This window comes from Notothenia rossii (genome assembly GCF_949606895.1).
Source record: "Notothenia rossii genome assembly, chromosome: 10".
Lineage (NCBI taxonomy): Eukaryota > Metazoa > Chordata > Actinopteri > Perciformes > Nototheniidae > Notothenia > Notothenia rossii.
In genome coordinates, this window is record NC_136908.1 from 13,117,451 (window position 1) to 13,135,723 (window position 18,273).

General features: G+C 41.9%; 1 protein-coding gene across 6 annotated transcripts in view; it reads left to right on the forward strand.

The window, feature by feature from the left end:
* The window catches only part of elmo1 (engulfment and cell motility 1 (ced-12 homolog, C. elegans)), a 96,652-nt gene extending 85,996 nt beyond the window's left edge, over positions 1 to 10,656 (forward strand). For 5 of the 6 annotated variants that reach the window (XM_079655514.1, XM_079655511.1, XM_079655515.1 and 2 more), the window contains 5 exons: positions 1,816 to 1,928; positions 5,441 to 5,548; positions 5,848 to 5,930; positions 8,442 to 8,519; positions 9,196 to 10,656. In XM_079655514.1, coding sequence (XP_079511640.1) covers positions 1,816 to 1,928; positions 5,441 to 5,548; positions 5,848 to 5,930; positions 8,442 to 8,519; positions 9,196 to 9,396 — 583 coding nt within the window. In that variant the 3' untranslated portion in view covers positions 9,397 to 10,656. The remainder of the gene's footprint in view (positions 1 to 1,815; positions 1,929 to 5,440; positions 5,549 to 5,847; positions 5,931 to 8,441; positions 8,520 to 9,195) is intronic. The other variant, XM_079655513.1, reaches the window with a different exon arrangement.
* Positions 10,657 to 18,273: the final 7,617 nt, after the last annotated feature.

The window sequence follows — 18,273 nt, forward strand, 5'->3', positions numbered from 1 at the left end:
CCATTAACGACCCTCACTAAGCATGGAGAACTATTCTGTAATAGACCATCCATTGACTGATCGTGGATGCAGGGCTTGTAATGGAGAACATTGTTTTGTCCTGCCTGCATTTAATGGAGTAGATGGCACTATTGGAAAATCGTTTCACAGAGAGAGCTTGTCCCTCTGAACAGTAATCAATGTTGAGCCACGGGGTTATTTAATCGATATTGGAAGGATAGAGACCAAACTTTAGCAGCCAATTAATCCTATTGGAGAAAAGCAGAACAAAAGCGAAAGGAGTTGCTGAGAAAACTAATGATGTAGTTATCTCATTCACATTCAGAGTTAGGTTCAAAGTTGTATTATGTATTAAACACTGTATTTCATGTGTTGACTAGGGGAAACAAGCAGAATTTAACAAGTTTACACTCAATCTATGGCTAAATTAGCTTCTTAAATAAAGTAAAAAGCACATTTAAAAAATGTTTTACAGAACGGCTGTGGAAAGTATTGAACATCACAGGCTAATGAGTCTTTCTTTAACAGCGTGAGACTACCCGAGGGTGGAATTTTCCTCTAATCAATACACTCATGACTTGTAAACATAATGAGTGTGTCAGACTGCAGATTTAAAGGAGCACCGTGTTGCCTGCTAAAGGTGCTGCCAGATTTCTCCCATCAATTATTGCAGAGAATGACTTTAGACATCAAAAGAAGGTGAAGAGGAACTATTATGGCTTCAGATCAAAGCTGTGTCTCCAGTAGAGTCTTTTCATACCATGTTGACTTTTTCAGATGTTTATGCTTTATATGGAAAGTTTTGGATGTACTGAAAGTTGCTTACACCAACAAATTAAATGGACATCACATAATCCATGCAGCAAGTCATCTCAGATCTGCTGACGAAACACTTGTGAGAAATACTAATACACAATTTAATTTGAATGCAGTCCCCAGAAAATCAGGATGAAAAGTGGTTTTAAAATAAACCGTAATTGATCCTCTTCTCCACCTGTGCTGGAATAATGTATTGATGTACTGTGAGTTTGTAATAAACTGTGAATGCCTCAGTTAGAAGGATAGCATATGAGAGCGATCAAAATCCGTCCTTCCTGCGGTGAGCCACGCCTTACCCACAAGCTGACCTTTAAAAGATACACGAGTGAAGGTCCGACCGCAGATCAATGTAATGACTGGAGTCACTGATGAGGCAAATACACAGCGAGGGTGAGACACATGAAAGGAGGTGAGAGCAGATGGGCCTGAAGGACAGGGGCAAGAGAAAGAAGGACAGAAGCAGTTTGAAACACCAGTAAGGCAAAATACAACAAAACATTGAAATGCATAGAGTAGAAAATCAGATAACCAAAAATCTGTATATTTCTAAAGAAAATAAAAAGGGTAAATTGAAAGAGAAAAGACTCGGGTAGATAATATACATAATTCATGTTGACCAGTGCTGTGTGCTCCATATTCGCAACACAGACATACATACGTAAAGAAGCATGAATAAATGACAGGGAGAGCTGAGGCAGCCCAGATTCCCACTGATCAGCCTCTTAGGAAGTTAGGTGACATGTTTTCTCAGTGTGTACACATGCATGCATATGTATATCTGCCTGTTTGGCATTCTCTGATCCCTCATGACAGCCGTAATCCAGTTTGCTTTGTCAGATAAATATTATGTGCTGCCAGAAAAGTCAGGAAATCTAAAATAATTCCCTTCTTGATCTGAGAGGATTTTTGCACCTTGCTGTGATTTCCACATTTGGATGGGGTGTGATTTAAAGATTATAGAGATTGTTCCTAAATCATGTGTTCCTTTCTCCGAAGGGAGCTGAGGGAGAAGATCCAGCCCGAGATCATGGAGCTGATCAAACAGCAGAGGCTCAACAGGTTGTGTGACGGGACCTGCTTCAGGAAAATCAGTAGTCGCAGGAGGCAAGGTGAGACCCACATCACTCACTCACACACACACACACACACACACACACACACACACACACACACACACACACACACACGCACACGCACACGCACACGCACACACACACTTATACATCCAGAGACTGCGCAGGCACCGAAACTCCCATCTCTCTCTGCTGTTTTCACAAGGCCAATCCGTCTGTTTGTTCTACATCCGTCCTCTGCAGCTCCACTCGTCGCCTTATTCCCTTTGCTTTATAAAAAAAATCCCAAAGGAAATGTGTATCACAGGAGATCTTTGAGGCTCTGGGCTGCTGAGGATCTGCTGTCATGATGGTTCACATTTAAATTCTTCTGGCTCCATCAGCCTCTGAGGTAGAGACATAGAGTGACACGCTGCCTCTTTTAATAGAAACACATTCAGAAATGTGGTCTCAGAGGCACAAACACAAGTCTCCCTCTCTGTTCGCCCCTGCTTACACAGATATATGGCATGCAAAGAAATACAAAAGATAGAGGCAAGAACAGGGCGGGCATACTTACACAATTGTCACGATACAGCAAATGTATTGCGCATTTATGTACATACTTAACTTGATTAAGTGTCAGAATTTATGGTATTCCTTCTTTGTGATGCAGGGGACAAGTAAGGGAAACCAAAGCAGCCACATAGGACCGTATTTGAATCGTTTGGCCTAATTTATTTCACATTTGCTGCCACTGAACGAAAGTAGGGGGGGGAGGGAGAGTAGTATTTAACATGTATAACACACTTTTCCTCGGTCAAAGAGGATTGAATTCAGTTCTGATCCCTTCACCCCTCTCTGTTTAAATATAGAAATGCTTGAAATAAAAAAAGAAAGAGTGACAGGTACAGGTTGTGAGACGGTTTGTTTTTTATTGCGTTTCTGTCATCAGATTCCCCGCAGGAACTGTACTTTCAAAAAGACAAAATGAGAACAACCAGGTGGAGTTTTCCCCCAAAACATCTAATGCATGCTGGCATTTCAAAACCTGATCACAATTTGTCTTTGCAGCTGTCATCCAGATGTCAAAGCTAGATTACAGAAACAAAAAGCTGAAAAGAAAGCACAGAACAAAGGATTTGAAAAGATGTTACAGGACAGATGTTCAGGTAGAAAACATCGCCCCGATCCAGTATCTTTACTGCATGTTGTCTGCTGATTTACTCTTGTCTGGATTTACGACAGACATGCTGAGAATAGTGTCAAATTACCATATCACGCTTATTACTTTTCAGATCCTAGATTCCTTGTCGGAGGAATGGAAGACACAGGCACATATGCACGCACTGCCACACATACTAAACACAGGAATAAAAGCATTTGCCATTCAGAAGCAGAACACTCGCACACGCAGTCGTATATAAAGCAGTTCACGAACCTCCCTGGATTTAATTTAGCACGGTAGCCTGTAGGGTTACTCTGGCTTTAATCTGCTGCAACAGGACTGACTGTAGGAGAGTCTGTCTGCTACAGCTGAAGCTCTCTCTCTCCTTCTGATGACTCTCGAAGGAGTCAAGGACGTGGCGTTTCTTCAAGACTCTCCGTGTGCATGTGTGAATGTATACAGGCTTCCTTCATCTGTCCCCCTGACTCTCTCTTCCCATACATGTCTATAGTCTCCTCCCTCTCCTCTATTATATGCAGCACATCCATGCACTGACAATGTGAAGAGAACTTTGTCTTACAGAACATCAAAGGCGTCCCTTAGCAAGTTCAATTTTCCCTTAGGGTTCACCACTACATTAAATCGAAAAGCAGGGTTTGCATAAATCATGCTGAAACTTGGTTTAGATTAATTTGGTCCTGTGTCTTCTACTCAGAGACTGTTCCATTACTTCTTAATCTACTGTAATGTGTCTTGTCCTATCTTTTTGTACATACATAAAATGTGCTCCAATTCTCCCTTCCCCTCTCCTTCTCTAAAGTCTCCTTATGCATCTTGTACAACTATTTCAAAGTCCTCCAGCCTGCAGGGACTCAAGTACCTCCATCAAATATTAATTTGACTGACGTCAGCGCAGACGACTCTTCTCTCTACGTTTCAAAGTGCTAGTCTACCCATTAAAGTGGATGCTTCTCTCTAAAAGCTCAGGTTGATGATGTTTTAAAGAAGGGGACTACCTGTATAGACTTTTAAGTGCACAGTGCTTGGGGGCTCTGGAGATCTTACCTTCTATAAATGTTGCATCAAAGCAAGAGAAAATCTGGATTTTTTTTTTTTGCGTGATTCTGTTGAATCTTATCGTGTTGTTCAGTCATATTCTGTGCTGTATTAGATAAAGACAATTGCAGTTTAAATGATACACAACTGAAATTGAATCACGATAGAGATACAGTGTCTTGAATCCAAAAGGGAGGAACATATGGGCTTGTGCGTAGAACACATGCTCACACAAATCAGTGAAACAGTTGACAGCCCCCTTCACGTCCCTATCCGCTCCCCGTGGACGGCTGCCACTCTGCATCAGCCTGGCATCGACAACTGTCTATTTTCAGCGATTAGGATTTGGACTTTACCGCCCTGCACTCTCCAGCCAGAACCCCCCAGTCTGTGCCCACTCTCTGCCAGCTCAGATCCATGCCGACCTTGGCAGGGAGTGACTTAAGAACACCAGGCAGGCGCTTTACAGAAACAGCTGGTGGTTACAGGCGGCTGGAGGATTACACACCACACCAGCCAAGAGAAACACACACTCCATCAGCAATTATGTATTTGTTAGCTTTTGATGTTTCAATTGTGTCTAGCCTTTAACAAAACCTGAGCGTAAGAATGTTATAATAAGTCCCTATCATCAAGTATCCAAATTGCGTTATGTAGTTACACAATTGTTTAGGCACTGAAGTGTTTGTTAGTCTTATAACTACATGTGTTACATTAATAATATAGCCAGGCCAACTCTTGCCTCAGAGTTGTAGGCTCCTTAGTGCTTTACTTAGCCTTACAGCCTCTAAAATCATCATATGTCCTTCCTTATCTTTTGACACAGTGCAAAATTGTATATGGCAACTTTCTTTTTTTCATAAATGATCTCAGTCAAAGAAGGGTGTTTCCTGTAGGTAGAGTAGTGATTTAGGGCCTCGTGCCTCTATTGTGAAACCTTGAGCGTGATTTGTATATTTTAAACAAAGCATTTGACAGTTGCCGTTTGCCGCATTTGAGCCAGAGAAAGAAACCCTGGAAGTGTTTGTCCTGTGATCTCGTCTTGAGTGCGTTGATTGTTGTTGAATTAAAGTGATGAAGACAAACTGTCTGTATTGTTGCCCATCAAGATCCCTCCCTCATGCAGAGCTTTACGGCCCATCTGTGGAGTTTCCTCAAGGCTGCTTTCTCTTCTCTTTGTTTTAGTCACACATTTTTCGCCATGCTAATTTACTTCGTAGATGACTCATGCAATCCCATATGAAGTCTGAAGCCAGCTGCTGACTTATTTAATAACTCTCTCTCACCCTCTCCTCCCTCTCTGTTCACTCCCCTCTGTCTTCCTTTCCCCCTTCTTTTTTCCTAGATAAGTTTTGGTATTGCCGTCTGTCTCCGAACCATAAAGTCCTGCACTATGGAGATTTGGAAGAGAGCCCTCAGGGTGAAGTGCCCCACGACTCTTTACAGGACAAACGTGAGTATCAAGGCGAATTTAAATTGTTGTCCTTACCAACATTTGTGACACAGTATGTCTTTTTATTGCAGCTCACATTATTTATTAAAATCTCTATCCTCACATTGACACTGACGGCTGACTATAACTCAGTGTTAACATCTCTTCCACTTGAAAGCACAATGACAGATCAGGGGAGAATCATAACTTTTAAACACTTGAAATCAGCCACTAATCTGAGAGGACACAGTTGTCACATGGATGTTGTTGTTGTTGTTGTTGTTGTTGTTGTTGTGAACACACTTCTGTCCTCTTTGCAGTGCCTGTGGCTGATATCAAAGCTGTTATCACCGGCAAAGACTGTCCTCACATGAAGGAGAAGGGAGCCCTGAAGCAAAACAAGGTGTGTGTTTGTGTGTTTGTGTGTACAGTACATGTGCACACGCGTAGGTGGGTGGGTGTGTATCCAGGCGAGAGAAGATGTTTCTTAGTGCGTGAGAGTTGCATAACATGATGTCAGTTACATAATTTTGCTTTGGGAAATAACACAATAACTCTCAGCACAGACAGACGTATCCATCAGTGGCATTGTATAAAAAAAACCTTCAGAGAGAAGCCCTTTCAGCTGCAGAAACAAATCACACAAGAGTCGCCAAAAACACGCCGCCATCTTTGCTGTTTAAATGTGAAAGTGGCACACGGCCCTGCCCTCTGCAGTGCCTTAACCAAGATGAAAGAGCCATCGTGCCTCTGTGTACACATCAGCCATTCCTCTCCTGCACTTTGCCTCTGCAAACATATTGGATCTTGGATAAATAGCCTTGAAGACAAAGGAGAATGCCTCCCCCTGCTTTGTCTCCTTTGTTACCTTGTCGATAAGCGAAGGGGAATGACCGGAGGGGGGTTTGCTGGCCGTCAGGCAGGCCTGTCCCAGCCTGGTGAATGAGAACACAAGTACATTTCATTACTCACTGTTACAAGGCCAGCCAAAGTCACCTCTACGGGAACAGAGCAACGCTGGCAGGTGGACCATCTGTGGGACACTGAGGGGGCAAGCAGGGTTTTCCCACTGTTTCCAAATGTCTTCCAAATGTATTGGTCAAAGGCTGTTCTTAGATTAACTTTATATTATTTTCAAATTATTCCATACATCCCTTATATCTCCCCCCTTCTGTGCCTCAAGGCATACGTGTTGTTTAGTTAACTTGTGCATTGACCTGGAAGTGCAGTTTGTCCTCTGTGCGGCATTTTGCATCTCATTACTGAAGCACATCATTCCGCTTTATGCAAGGTGCATGCATTCAAAGAGAGGATTACCCAAATGACTGGAGGATGTGTGATAGCTATGGATGATTGCCTGTTCTGCTGTATTTACTAATGTTCAAGCTATTTGCAGTGAGCACGATTTGAGTGGATCTAAAAAGCAAGAACAGATTTGTGAAGCGCTATCAAAATGAGGCTGTGTTGGGGAATAGTAGATTTCATTAGGCAGTATTTAACTGAAAACTCAATACTAGTAGAGAAGCCACTGCAAGGTAGAATGTTGCACTAAATGAGTTCATAAACAACAAATTGGGGTTAAAAACAGCATTTATAAACGAGCACAATATACATTTGATTGCACCAAATGAAGACCTCTGAGGCCATAAACTTGATCTGCAAGGCACCATGGGAATTACACTTATTTAATTTACAAAAGTGGACTTGGTTGCAGTTGTGTTGTGACTGAAGCAACACTAGCATTTATCTTGGGGTTATAATGTCATGCAAATTAAAATATCCTAACAACTATTACAGCAGTTGTCAAGAAATGTGGATGAACTGGAATCATTTTAGTGATCATCTGACTTGTAAATGTTAATTTGACTAATACTTTGTTACAATAATGAAAAACTGTTTGTTTATGGTGCTAATTTACTAATGTGACTAACTAAGATGGCGAACACGTTAAACATTATAGCTGCCTAAAATCAGAAAGATTAGCATTGACACGTATATTGAGTAAAAGATGTCCACATAAGTGTTTCATCATTAAAGCCTATCCTTTTTGAGACTCCTGATCTGAGACAAGCCCCCCCTCTGAACCATGTCTTTGAAGCCCTCCCTCACAAATTGCACCCGGGCTGCAGTGCAAGTCTTTTAATGTGTAATTACCTTCTGCCGTAGTAAATCAGACGCTAATTTCACTCAGATTGCAAGCAAGCATTTAATGAATTGCTTCCTTGTTTACAAATGTGTCTCTCAGTTTACCTGTTCTGTCCTCGCACTGCATTCAATTGATTTCCTACAGTAGCTCAAAGTAGACTTTGAGGAAAATCTCATCACAGCACATCATATTCCCAGCCTCCCCAGGCATTTTGCAATGTCGTATATCTGAGAGCCCCAGGTGTTTCACTCTTTGAGTTTTACCTCGCTGATACCCGATGTGTTGATGTGCAGCTGATGTATCAGATGGTGACAACACGTGAGGAGGAGAGGGACATTGCACTATATGACATCAGGACAGCAGAAAGCTTACACATATTCCGGCGCAGACTAAAAACTCATCTCTTTCGACTCCACTTTGAGCAATAGATTACTAACAAAGCACTTATATACTAACTAAGGACTGGCTTATCTAAAGCCAGTTGAGTAGCACTTGAAATGTGTTGGCTCTATGAAACCTGATGTACTTATATGATTATGTCTTCTTCAAGTTTGATTCTTCTTGGTCGAATGCACTTATTGTTAGTCGCTTTGGATAAAAGCCAAATGTAATATGAATGAAATGAAATCTCATCATATTCTTCTCCTTTTCCCCCTTCTTCATTTTGTCTCCTCCACTCTGTCACTGTCTGTATCTCCCGCTTTGTCTCTGCACCATTTTCTCCTTCTCACTCCTCCCTCTGTGCCTTTCACCCTGTCTTCTCTCCAGGAGGTGTTGGAGCTGGCCTTCTCTGTTCTCTATGAGTCGGACGAGTATTTGAACTTTATTGCTCCTGACAAGCATGAGGTGAGCCAACAGGAGCGGCCTTGTGGCAGCTGACATTGTCTTGACCGATGGAACAAGTCTGATGGCAAAGAGAAATGTGTACAAGTATAGTGTATAAGTGTTGAAGTCAGATATATACTGGAAATTGGCCCTATAACATATTAAAGTGGTTCATTCAACTCACAATTTTTGAAAAACAATGTATAATGAATATTCTTAACAATTTTCCATATTTTGAAATGTTAACCATGAATGGTAGATATGGATAATATCACTTTTTATTGTTTATGCAACTTATAACAAAGTATTATATCCTGTACACAAAGGTCTAATGCTTTAAGGATTCATCATGATAATTCAAAGCATAACCTCAATGCTTGACTCCAGAACATTTCTCTAAATAGGTGCAGAAGTTAGTAGGCATAGAAGTTTGTATTTAGGACACGAGTGAAGAACGTGTCCCTGCTTTACTCCTCCTGAGTCCCAGTGTACGCAGACTGTCCTCCCATGGTGCTTAGCTTCTTTAAAGCCTGCTGGTCTCTGTACCAGGAGGAATCTGCACGCTGTCAACTAGTTCCGTTAAAAACACATCATGCCTAATTAAAGTTTGTAGATTTAGGAATTATTTAATTTTGTGTTTATAACATGAGTTACTACCTGATTTAATGTGTTTCTTGGTCTTTCCTTGTGTCTGCAGTACTGCGTGTGGACAGACGGTCTAAACGCCCTCCTGGGAAAGGAGATGACCAGCGATTACACCAAATCGGACATGGACACCCTGCTCTCCATGGAGATGAAACTCCGCCTCTTGGATCTAGAGAACATCCAGATTCCAGAGGCCCCGCCCCCCATTCCCAAAGAACCTAGCAACTATGACTTTGTTTACGACTGTAACTAGACGAGCGACCCCGAACTCACCCAGCACCTACTGTACTGTTCTCACTGGACCAATCCCCTTTTCTTATGAACTGGAACAAAAACAAATAAACTCACAAAATATAAAAAATGAACTGTGATTCAATGAAAAAAGGATTTCTTGAGCTCTATTCCTCTTGCTTCTTGCTTGACCTTTCTGAGAGAGAAAATTGTGTACATTAAACGGCTCGCTGCCCTTGAGAGGACTCGGGTTTGATGCAGAGTCATCAAGTTGCCATGGAGAAGAGAAACCAGGAAGTATTTGTTTGGCCTGTCGTTGGTCGTCCTGCGTCTTTGCCCTCACTCTCCTCCTGTGATGTTTTCAGACATTCACTCCTCCTTCTCGACCGTGGCGCCCGCTGTCATTTTGCTTGAAGAGTGTTGTAGACAAATGCTTAGAAAATCAGCTTCCTTGTTGTCCTTGTTTACTTCTTTCTTTTTCCTCAGGGCTTCTGTCGGGGGAGGGATGATGGTTGTGTAGTTCAGGAGCAGGGAGGGACAGGGTTTTGTGTTTTGTCGTCACCTTTCCTGCAGTATTTCCTGTCACATTATTACCTACAGTATTTGTGGCAGTTTGTCACAAGGCTGAAAGGAAGGCTAAAGTACATTTTAAGAGGAATACTTCATCAAAATAGTCTCTTATATCTGCTCCGCCTGTTAAACATATACTGAAGACTGTTAGAATAAGCGGATCCTCAAAATCAAGGCACTGTATTACAGTTAAAAGCCTTTCTTTTAAATAATGTTGATATTACTATCCCTTTGCTGCTTATTGCATATTGTACACAACTACACAGTGGCTTTGCCAATACAACTTTAAAAGCACCACCATTGTGAAACACATACAAACACACACTCGTCTCTCCCTCATTTGAGTCTCTCGTTGTAATGACTGCTGTACACGACATTCCTAAGCAATATTTGAGCTTCTCTTTTGTTTATCATTTGTAAGATGGTCATAATTTAGGGATTTTTTTAATTGTGAAACCGCCTAGTAGTTGGTATATTAAAAAAAAAAAGGATGTTAGTGTTTTTATCAAGGGAAGTTTTTTTTATGTTCAGGACTATATGGCCACAAATTGAAAGTGTATGTATTTTTTTAATTTAAAAACAGATCATGGTTGTAATCTCTAGTATGATTTATATATTTTCCCCTTTCTATTTAATACCTTCAGATGGTTTCTTTAGGATTTTTAAAAGCCTCTCAAAACTGCTGTTTACATTAAAGATTTAAGAACTGTAACGTCGTTTTCCTTCTGTCCCTCTCTTCATTCATTAACCACATGCATATCATGTGTTTTAAACCTACAGGTGAAAGGTTAGACCTTGATTACGAACAGCCAATGTCACAATATTGTTTGCTTTTCACCGCTGAGTCATTGTGCAGATGAATTCCTGAAAAAGTATTTCATGGACAGGCTGTCCCTTTAACAGTTGAGCGACATATGGTGTATAGATACAGACTTCAATTATCCCAGAGGCAATTTTGTTTTCACAGAAAAGCAATTGGAACATAATTAACTAAAAAAAACACCTTTAGCATCTGCCCTCCTAATGGCATCTACCCCCTCCCCATGTATTCACAATGCAGACATGTTGTGCCATTCAACATCTGGATTGTCTTTTTTTGGCCTGGTTCAAGCAGCGCACCTTTAGGTACTGTTGTAAAACATTACAAATCCAGAACCATGGATGTTAAAAAGCACCTACTACACTCCAATAACATTTACACAAAAACAGACTGCACTTAAATAGTTTTTTGTCAATTGGTAACTGAGGCCCACAAAGAAAAGTTAATAGCATTTGAAGAAGAGGCGTTGGTGGCCTTATGTGTTCCACTGTGCTGTGGTTTCTAAAAAGACACTCATTAGGCGCGTTCACACCAAGTAATTTTCCCACAAAGGTTCCTGAGAACTACGATTTAGTTGCGTTCACACCAAAAAGTCCCAGGAACTAAATTAGTTCTCGAGAACCTTTTTTACCCCCTTTTCAGTCCCTGCTAGAGAGCAGGGACTTTCGTGGGAGAAAAAGGTTCCTGTGTCTGATTGGCTGGGCGGAATGCAAACCACGCCCCGTCAAACTCCCAAAAACTTTTGTGAAGCCGCCATTTTATTATCCTCGCATTGCATTATTAGCATTAGAATTAGCCCAGCGCAGAAACGCAGAGGGACTAACTTATGACAACACAACATAAAACATGGGAGCGGTGGAGATGAGGAGGTGTCGACGTTCTGGCCGTTTACTCGGAAGGCTTCAGTAGAAGCTGCTGGGACTGAAGCCAGTCCCTAACTCCGGGGACTTCCGGCCGGGGATTTTGGGCGCCGTGAAGTTGTTTGGCATAGATATATAAACACTCGATGACTCACCCGCGAGACCAACGTTGCCACTTGGCCGCCATCTTGCCACAGGCAGTTCTCTCATTCATAACATTATGGTTTACTATTTAAATAACCATAGCTTGCTCAATTTTCAACCAATTTTCAAACGGTTTTTTTTTTTTATAAACATCAAAGATGTAGTTATGATACTGCATACTTATAATCATGGACTTTCGTATGAAAATAACATTAATCAGATAAAGCAATAGCTATACACACACACACACAAGGTATTTATATTAAATATTTGCCAGTGTATATATTTCCATTTATTTTATTATATTGTTAATATTTAAAATAAATTATAAATAAATTATAAAATTAAAATACATTTATATTTTATATATAAAAGTCGGTACCATGTTACCACTCTGTAAGCCAAGAGTGGTTAATTTAGCAATGCCTTAGCTTGAAGAACAGCGACACAACTAATGACAATAGCATATGTTGGTATATTATTTTATCAAGAACCAAACCAACATAAAATGTGCTCACAGACAGGCCAGTTCTGTCTCATTTATCACAATTATTTTTGACATGAGATCATCATATCATCCTAGTTTTGTATTTAGTTTCTAGATTTGTAAACAAATCCAGAACCTTTGAAATATGTTATTGAAAAAAGACCAAGAATAATATAAACTGTTCCATGTGTCCTTTTGTGTCCTTCTGTAGTCCATTTCTGGTTTGTCTTGTCTCACCCCGGCTGATATATCACAAAATCCACTGTTTAAATTTTCCCCTATATTGCCCCTATGACCCTGTAAGGTGTCCTTGGGTGTTATGAAAGGCGGCCCCCCAAAATAAATGTATTATTATTATTAAGAAGAACAACTTGGTGTGGTGTGGAGGGGATGTAGGAAGCAGGAGCAGGTGGTGAGAGATGGGGCTTCAAGGTTCAAGGTTCCATCCATCCATCCATCAATCCATCTTCTCCCGCTTATCCGTGGTCGGGTCGCGGAGGTAGCAGTTCCAGCAGAGAGCCCCAAACTTTCTTTTCCCTGGCCACATCAACCAGCTCTGACTGGGGGATCCCAAGGCGCTCCCAGGCCAGCGAAGAGATATAATCCCTCCACCTGGTTCTAGGTCTACCCCTTGGTCTCTTCCCAGCTGGACGTGCCTGGAACACCTCCCTAGGGAGGCGCCCAGGTGGCATCCTAACTAGGTGCCCGAACCACCTCAACTGGCTCCTTTCGACGCGAAGGAGGAGCGGTTCAACTCCGAGTCCCTCCCGGAAGACCGAACTTCTCACCTTATCCCCAAGGGAGACACCAGCCACCCTGCGGAGAAAACCCATCTCGGCCGCTTGTACCCGCGATCTCGTTCTTTCGGTCATGACCCATCCTTCATGACCATAGGTGAGGGTAGGAACGAAAATGGCGCGGTAGACAGAGCTTTGCCTTCTGGCTCAGCTCCCTTTTCGTCACAACGGTGCGGTAAAGCGACTGCAGTACCGCTCCCGCTGCTCCGATTCTCCGACCCATCTCACGCTCCATTGTTCATTGTTCCCTCACTCGAGAACAAGACCCCGAGATACTTGAACTCCTTCACTTGGGGTAAGGACTCATTCCCTACTTGGAGTGGACAGTCCATCGGTTTCCTGCTGAGAACCATGGCCTCAGATTTGGAGGTGATGATCCTCATCCCAGCCGCTTCACACTCGGTTGCAAACCGATCCAGTGAGTGCTGAAGGTCGCAGACCGATGAAGCCATCAGAACCACATCATCTGCAAAAAGCAGTGGTGCAATTTGTGCAGATCACTCACCTTACAACAGCTACCATAACGCGAATCAGAGTAACTGTTGACTGTGGCAAGATGGCGGCCGGTCATCTACGCTGGAAAATCTCCCATGAGCCATCTAGTATCTAGTGTTTATATCATATCTATGTTGTTTGCGGCCTGCCAGTAAACCCAAAGCAGAAGAAGTGACGTCAGCGGCTTCATTTGCCTAATCCACCCCCACCCCCAGGAACTAATTTCCGGTGTGAACGCGATCTGTACTTAGTACTGTAGATGTCTTTTTAATATTTTCAGGCTTCAAGCTCAAACAGCTCAAGCTTATTCTCCTCTATATTAATCTCTCGATTAAGTGGGGCAGAAAATGCTATTTGAACAAGTAACTTTAGGTCTGATCCTTAGAATCTGCTCAACATGTACATTGAAGGAAGAAGGATTTTAATGTCAATCTCAAATTATTTTTTGATCAATCATGGAAAAAGGTGTATTCTTACTTAAATATTGATGTAGAAAGAAATGTGTGAACCACAATTGATCTGAAGACAGAATGAGTGATGAGCCGCCTTTGTTTTACTGCTTAATATTGAAGCTCGGCTTGTCTGCTTGTGTCCTTGGGTTTTGGTTCTTGGTTTTCCCATTACATGCATGGCCGTGTCACAGGATATTTATTTCCCAGCACACAGGTTGTAACGGTCTCTCACTCCTCGGGGTGTGACACCATGTCCTGCTCCATGGCTCTATCTACCACCCAGCACTGGAACCTCCACTGAGCTCCATCTTCAGGGGAAGACCGTTCCCTCACGAATGGATACCGACGCCCCTGCGCTCATTAGATATGTAAGTCAGCATCTGTCTAAAACTCTCTTGGGCAAAAAAGAAAATGCGCACCTTATCTACCACCCACCCTTCTTTAACTCACCCTTTCTCCGGCTCACACACACCATGCAGACAGTCACAGTAAAATGTCTCCTTTCCTTGGAGCGAAAGCTTTGGTTTTTTGTGGGATAAAGACAAGGAAGGGGAGTTCTGCTTAAGAGAGGTCAGACAAATGCAGAGTGGACAAATATTCATTTGTTTTTTGTTCCTAAGATTTGATTGAGATTTTCCAAACGTATGGACCCAAAGTATCCTTTACGAACAACATGGAAATAGTATGTCCATGAAATGTAAAGGAGTAAAATAGTAGTAAAAGTCTGTGCTGCAAATGCATGTAACTTCAAAACTCCCATGAACATATCATTACATATAATTTCAGAGTAACGCCAAAGACACTTCCAGTAACGTGAAAATCCCAGAAATGAAAATCCAAACGGAAAAATAACCATAACGTTTATGTAAAATCCTTTGACAGTGTCCAGTAAACAGAGGTTCACTGTAGGACTGCAAGGTGTTTCTATCATATTGTGCATTCACGGTAAACCTTGGATATATCAGGATATTGATCGAGATGTGTCTGCGAGAATCTTCTGGCTATTCAAATCCAAATTATTAGTTAAACTGAGTGTGTGTATGTATATGTGCATACTCTGAGCTGCTGGAGAAAACACTCTAGCAAAACCTCAGTTCAGGACAAAGTAGCTATTTGTAGGTACTTTTCATATCTAACTTCCGTGTGTGTGTGTGTGTGTGTGTGTGTGTGTGTGTGTGTGTGTGTGTGTGTGTGTGTGTGTGTGTGTGTGTGTGTGTGTGTGTGTGTGTGTGTGTGTGTGTGTGTGTGTGTGTGTGTGTGTGTGTGTGTGTGTGTGTGTGTGTGTGTGTGTGTGTGTGTGTGTGTGTGTGCGTGTGCGTGTGTGTGCGTGCGTGCGTGCCAATGCACACTCGCCTGTGAAAGACAGGAGAGAGAAGTTCCTCGGTTGGCCTCATTACAAGTGGTCGGAGACTTCACGCAGAGTGTGTGACAGCAGCCTGAGGGCAGTGGCCAGCAGGAAGCCGCTCCTTTCTTCACCAGGACGCACTGATCAAATCAGATTAAGGCCTGTACTCATAATGTGAGCACGCAGTCTTCCAAAGCAGGCACTCAGTCAAGTTGGCAAGGCATCCAGACTCATTAACCTTCTGCCCTCATTAGTTTTGTGTACACTCAATATTGTTACTTGGGTCAATAAGACCAAACAGACAAACAAGAGACAATAGTTCTTATTAAAGCTAACTGAGGGCTGTGGATTATCCAGTTCATTGCTTCATTACTGTAAGTGTGAGCTTCATATCAAATGTAACTCACCTCCATATTGAGTTATTATGTGTCTGCAGTGCTGGTTGTTGCTGTTTTCTTTCATCTATTTGTACACTATTGTGCATCAGGTCAGGAAGCTTGCAAACATTTAAAGATGTTATGCTGCCTCATCAAAAGCAACTATAAAGGTGGAAAGTATTAAGGGTGAAACCAATACAAGCAAATAAACTATACTTGCTATTTCCCGTCTTTTATTATCGACTGCCACAGTTCAGCCGTTCCCTAAGGGTGTTATTGACAAAACGTCCTCTCACTGGAGTAAATCACAAACGTAATGGTTCCAAAATAGCAGCTAAAGGGGCAGAGAGAAAACAAATGTGTGAGAGCTATTCTAAGTTTTTCTGCTCATCGTTTGTATTGACTTGTTTTCTCCGCTTGTTCCCTGTGAGTCTCTCATTACTGGAGACATTTGTCCAATGCAGGCCCATCAGAGACCACAGAGGAGCTCTGCTACACCGATGGTATTGATTCATGGAGGGACTGACCCATATCCATTGTACATTATTATTCACCTGACACACTCTTCAGTCAGTGTGGAGCAGACCGAGCGATGCTGGGCGTGTCACTTGAAATGCTAGAGACACCTCTGGGTGCTGAGCTGAGCAGAGAACCATTGATTTATGTTGTTATTTCACGTCTGTGTCGTTTTGTCTGGCTTCTTCTCACTGGGTTGAGATGTCTTGGGTCAAAAATCTAAAATGTTTGAGGACAGTTCAGGAACTGGTTGCTTTGATCCCAGGACACTGGCTATCAAACAAGATTGTTTATTGATGTTACTTACACCCATATAAATTACACATTATCTATCAAAAATTGTAGAGTACATTTGTTCGTGAATATATAAAGGCACAATGAGTAGGGTTTGTAGGTTGTGTTTTGTAAACATTCAAAGTTATCTCTCCTCAGTTTAAAAGGGGTAACAATGCTCATCAGCAGGAGAAAGCCAACTCAAGGTTGAATTTGCAACGTGAAATTGTCCACTTGAATATCAAATTCGGTATCTCAATTATTTTACCTGAGGAAAACCCGAGGCTAGTTGATCATCTAGTTTTAGCGCTGTACTAATGGAAGTTCATTGACATGTCCTGAGCAGGCAGATGAGCAGTGGCTCCTCCAGCTGCAGCACCTGAGGCTCTGTGCCAGGATCAGCAGGGCGAGAAGATTGCTTCAACCCAGACAAAGATCACCCCAGCAGAGTGGCAAAATGTGATTCAGATAAACAGATACAACTCTAAAATTGATTTCCATGTCCTCCCAAACAGTTGCTTAATCTCATCAATCTCAGTAATGCATCTGAAAATCTAATCTACGCTGGTGGTTGTGTGCTGATTGATTGAAGAGACTGCGGCAGTCAGTCAGCGTTTACAAGAGTTATACATGCACACCGGGACTAATGCCTTTCTAATGGGCGGAGAGTGCGGTGCTTTGCCAAGATGCATTCACCCTGCATGAATGAAACACTGCTGTAAATTAGAGGAAAGAAAGTGCATTTGTTTCACCAATTGCCAAACAGACACAACCTCTTCTCTTCTTATTCTTGACTTTGGAAACAGTGTTTGAAAGGAAAATACTCATCTCAAGATCTCTTATGTATTATATCACTGGACATTTTAGGACTTCTCTTTTATGCTTAAAAGCTACAGTTCAATGATTATTCTTGAAACCAAACTTCCCATTTGAAATCAAAATAGATATCAAAAACTATGCATAGGGAAATACTTCCTCCAAAACTTGTCTTCTACTTAAGGGACCTCGAATATTAAAATAAAAATGGTGTCTGTCTTTCCAAAATGTACTTTGTTTGCACCTTCTGTCTTTTTCCTGCAGGAAACTCATGTCAAGAAGAATCAAAACCTAACAGAGCTAAAACGGTCCCAAAGTCACCTGTCATCTGTCTCACTCGACAACAAAAAGGTATACATTTAGTCAAGCCTCACCGCTGAATTGTCTTTTTTGAATGTCCTCTTTATATCAATATTCTACCTTCATCTCTCTTCTGTCTCTACTTCAGACACATTTGCACATGGAAATCTTTTGTTCTATTTTTGGTGGAAAGCAGTCTCAGCAATTGAACATGTCATACGCACATATTTTCTTCTCCTGCATCGCTCAGGATCTAATTCTGGTGAAGGCCAACAGCTCTTGATGACGGGTACTTTCTTGTAAACTGGAGCCATTGAATCACATGGGCTGGCTTCAAGACGAAGAGGAGGTAATGAAGAGGAGACAACAAATGAGAGGAACTTTGCCTCGGGTCTCTGTTTTTGGACCGTGAGATTTGTTCCTCTAATTGCTCCTGAGTTTCCAGAGTCACCATATGTTCAGCCGTGTCGGGCTTTGGTAAAGAACACGTGGGGGGAATGACAGATGGATGGTGTTGAACTGAAGACCACATGGGACGTCTGTTTGACACACCAATACATCTTTTAGTTTTTCCCACCACCAGGCACACCTGAGGCTGCACCAAATAAAAAACATACCTGATAGGTAGAGGGACTGTTCTCCAACCG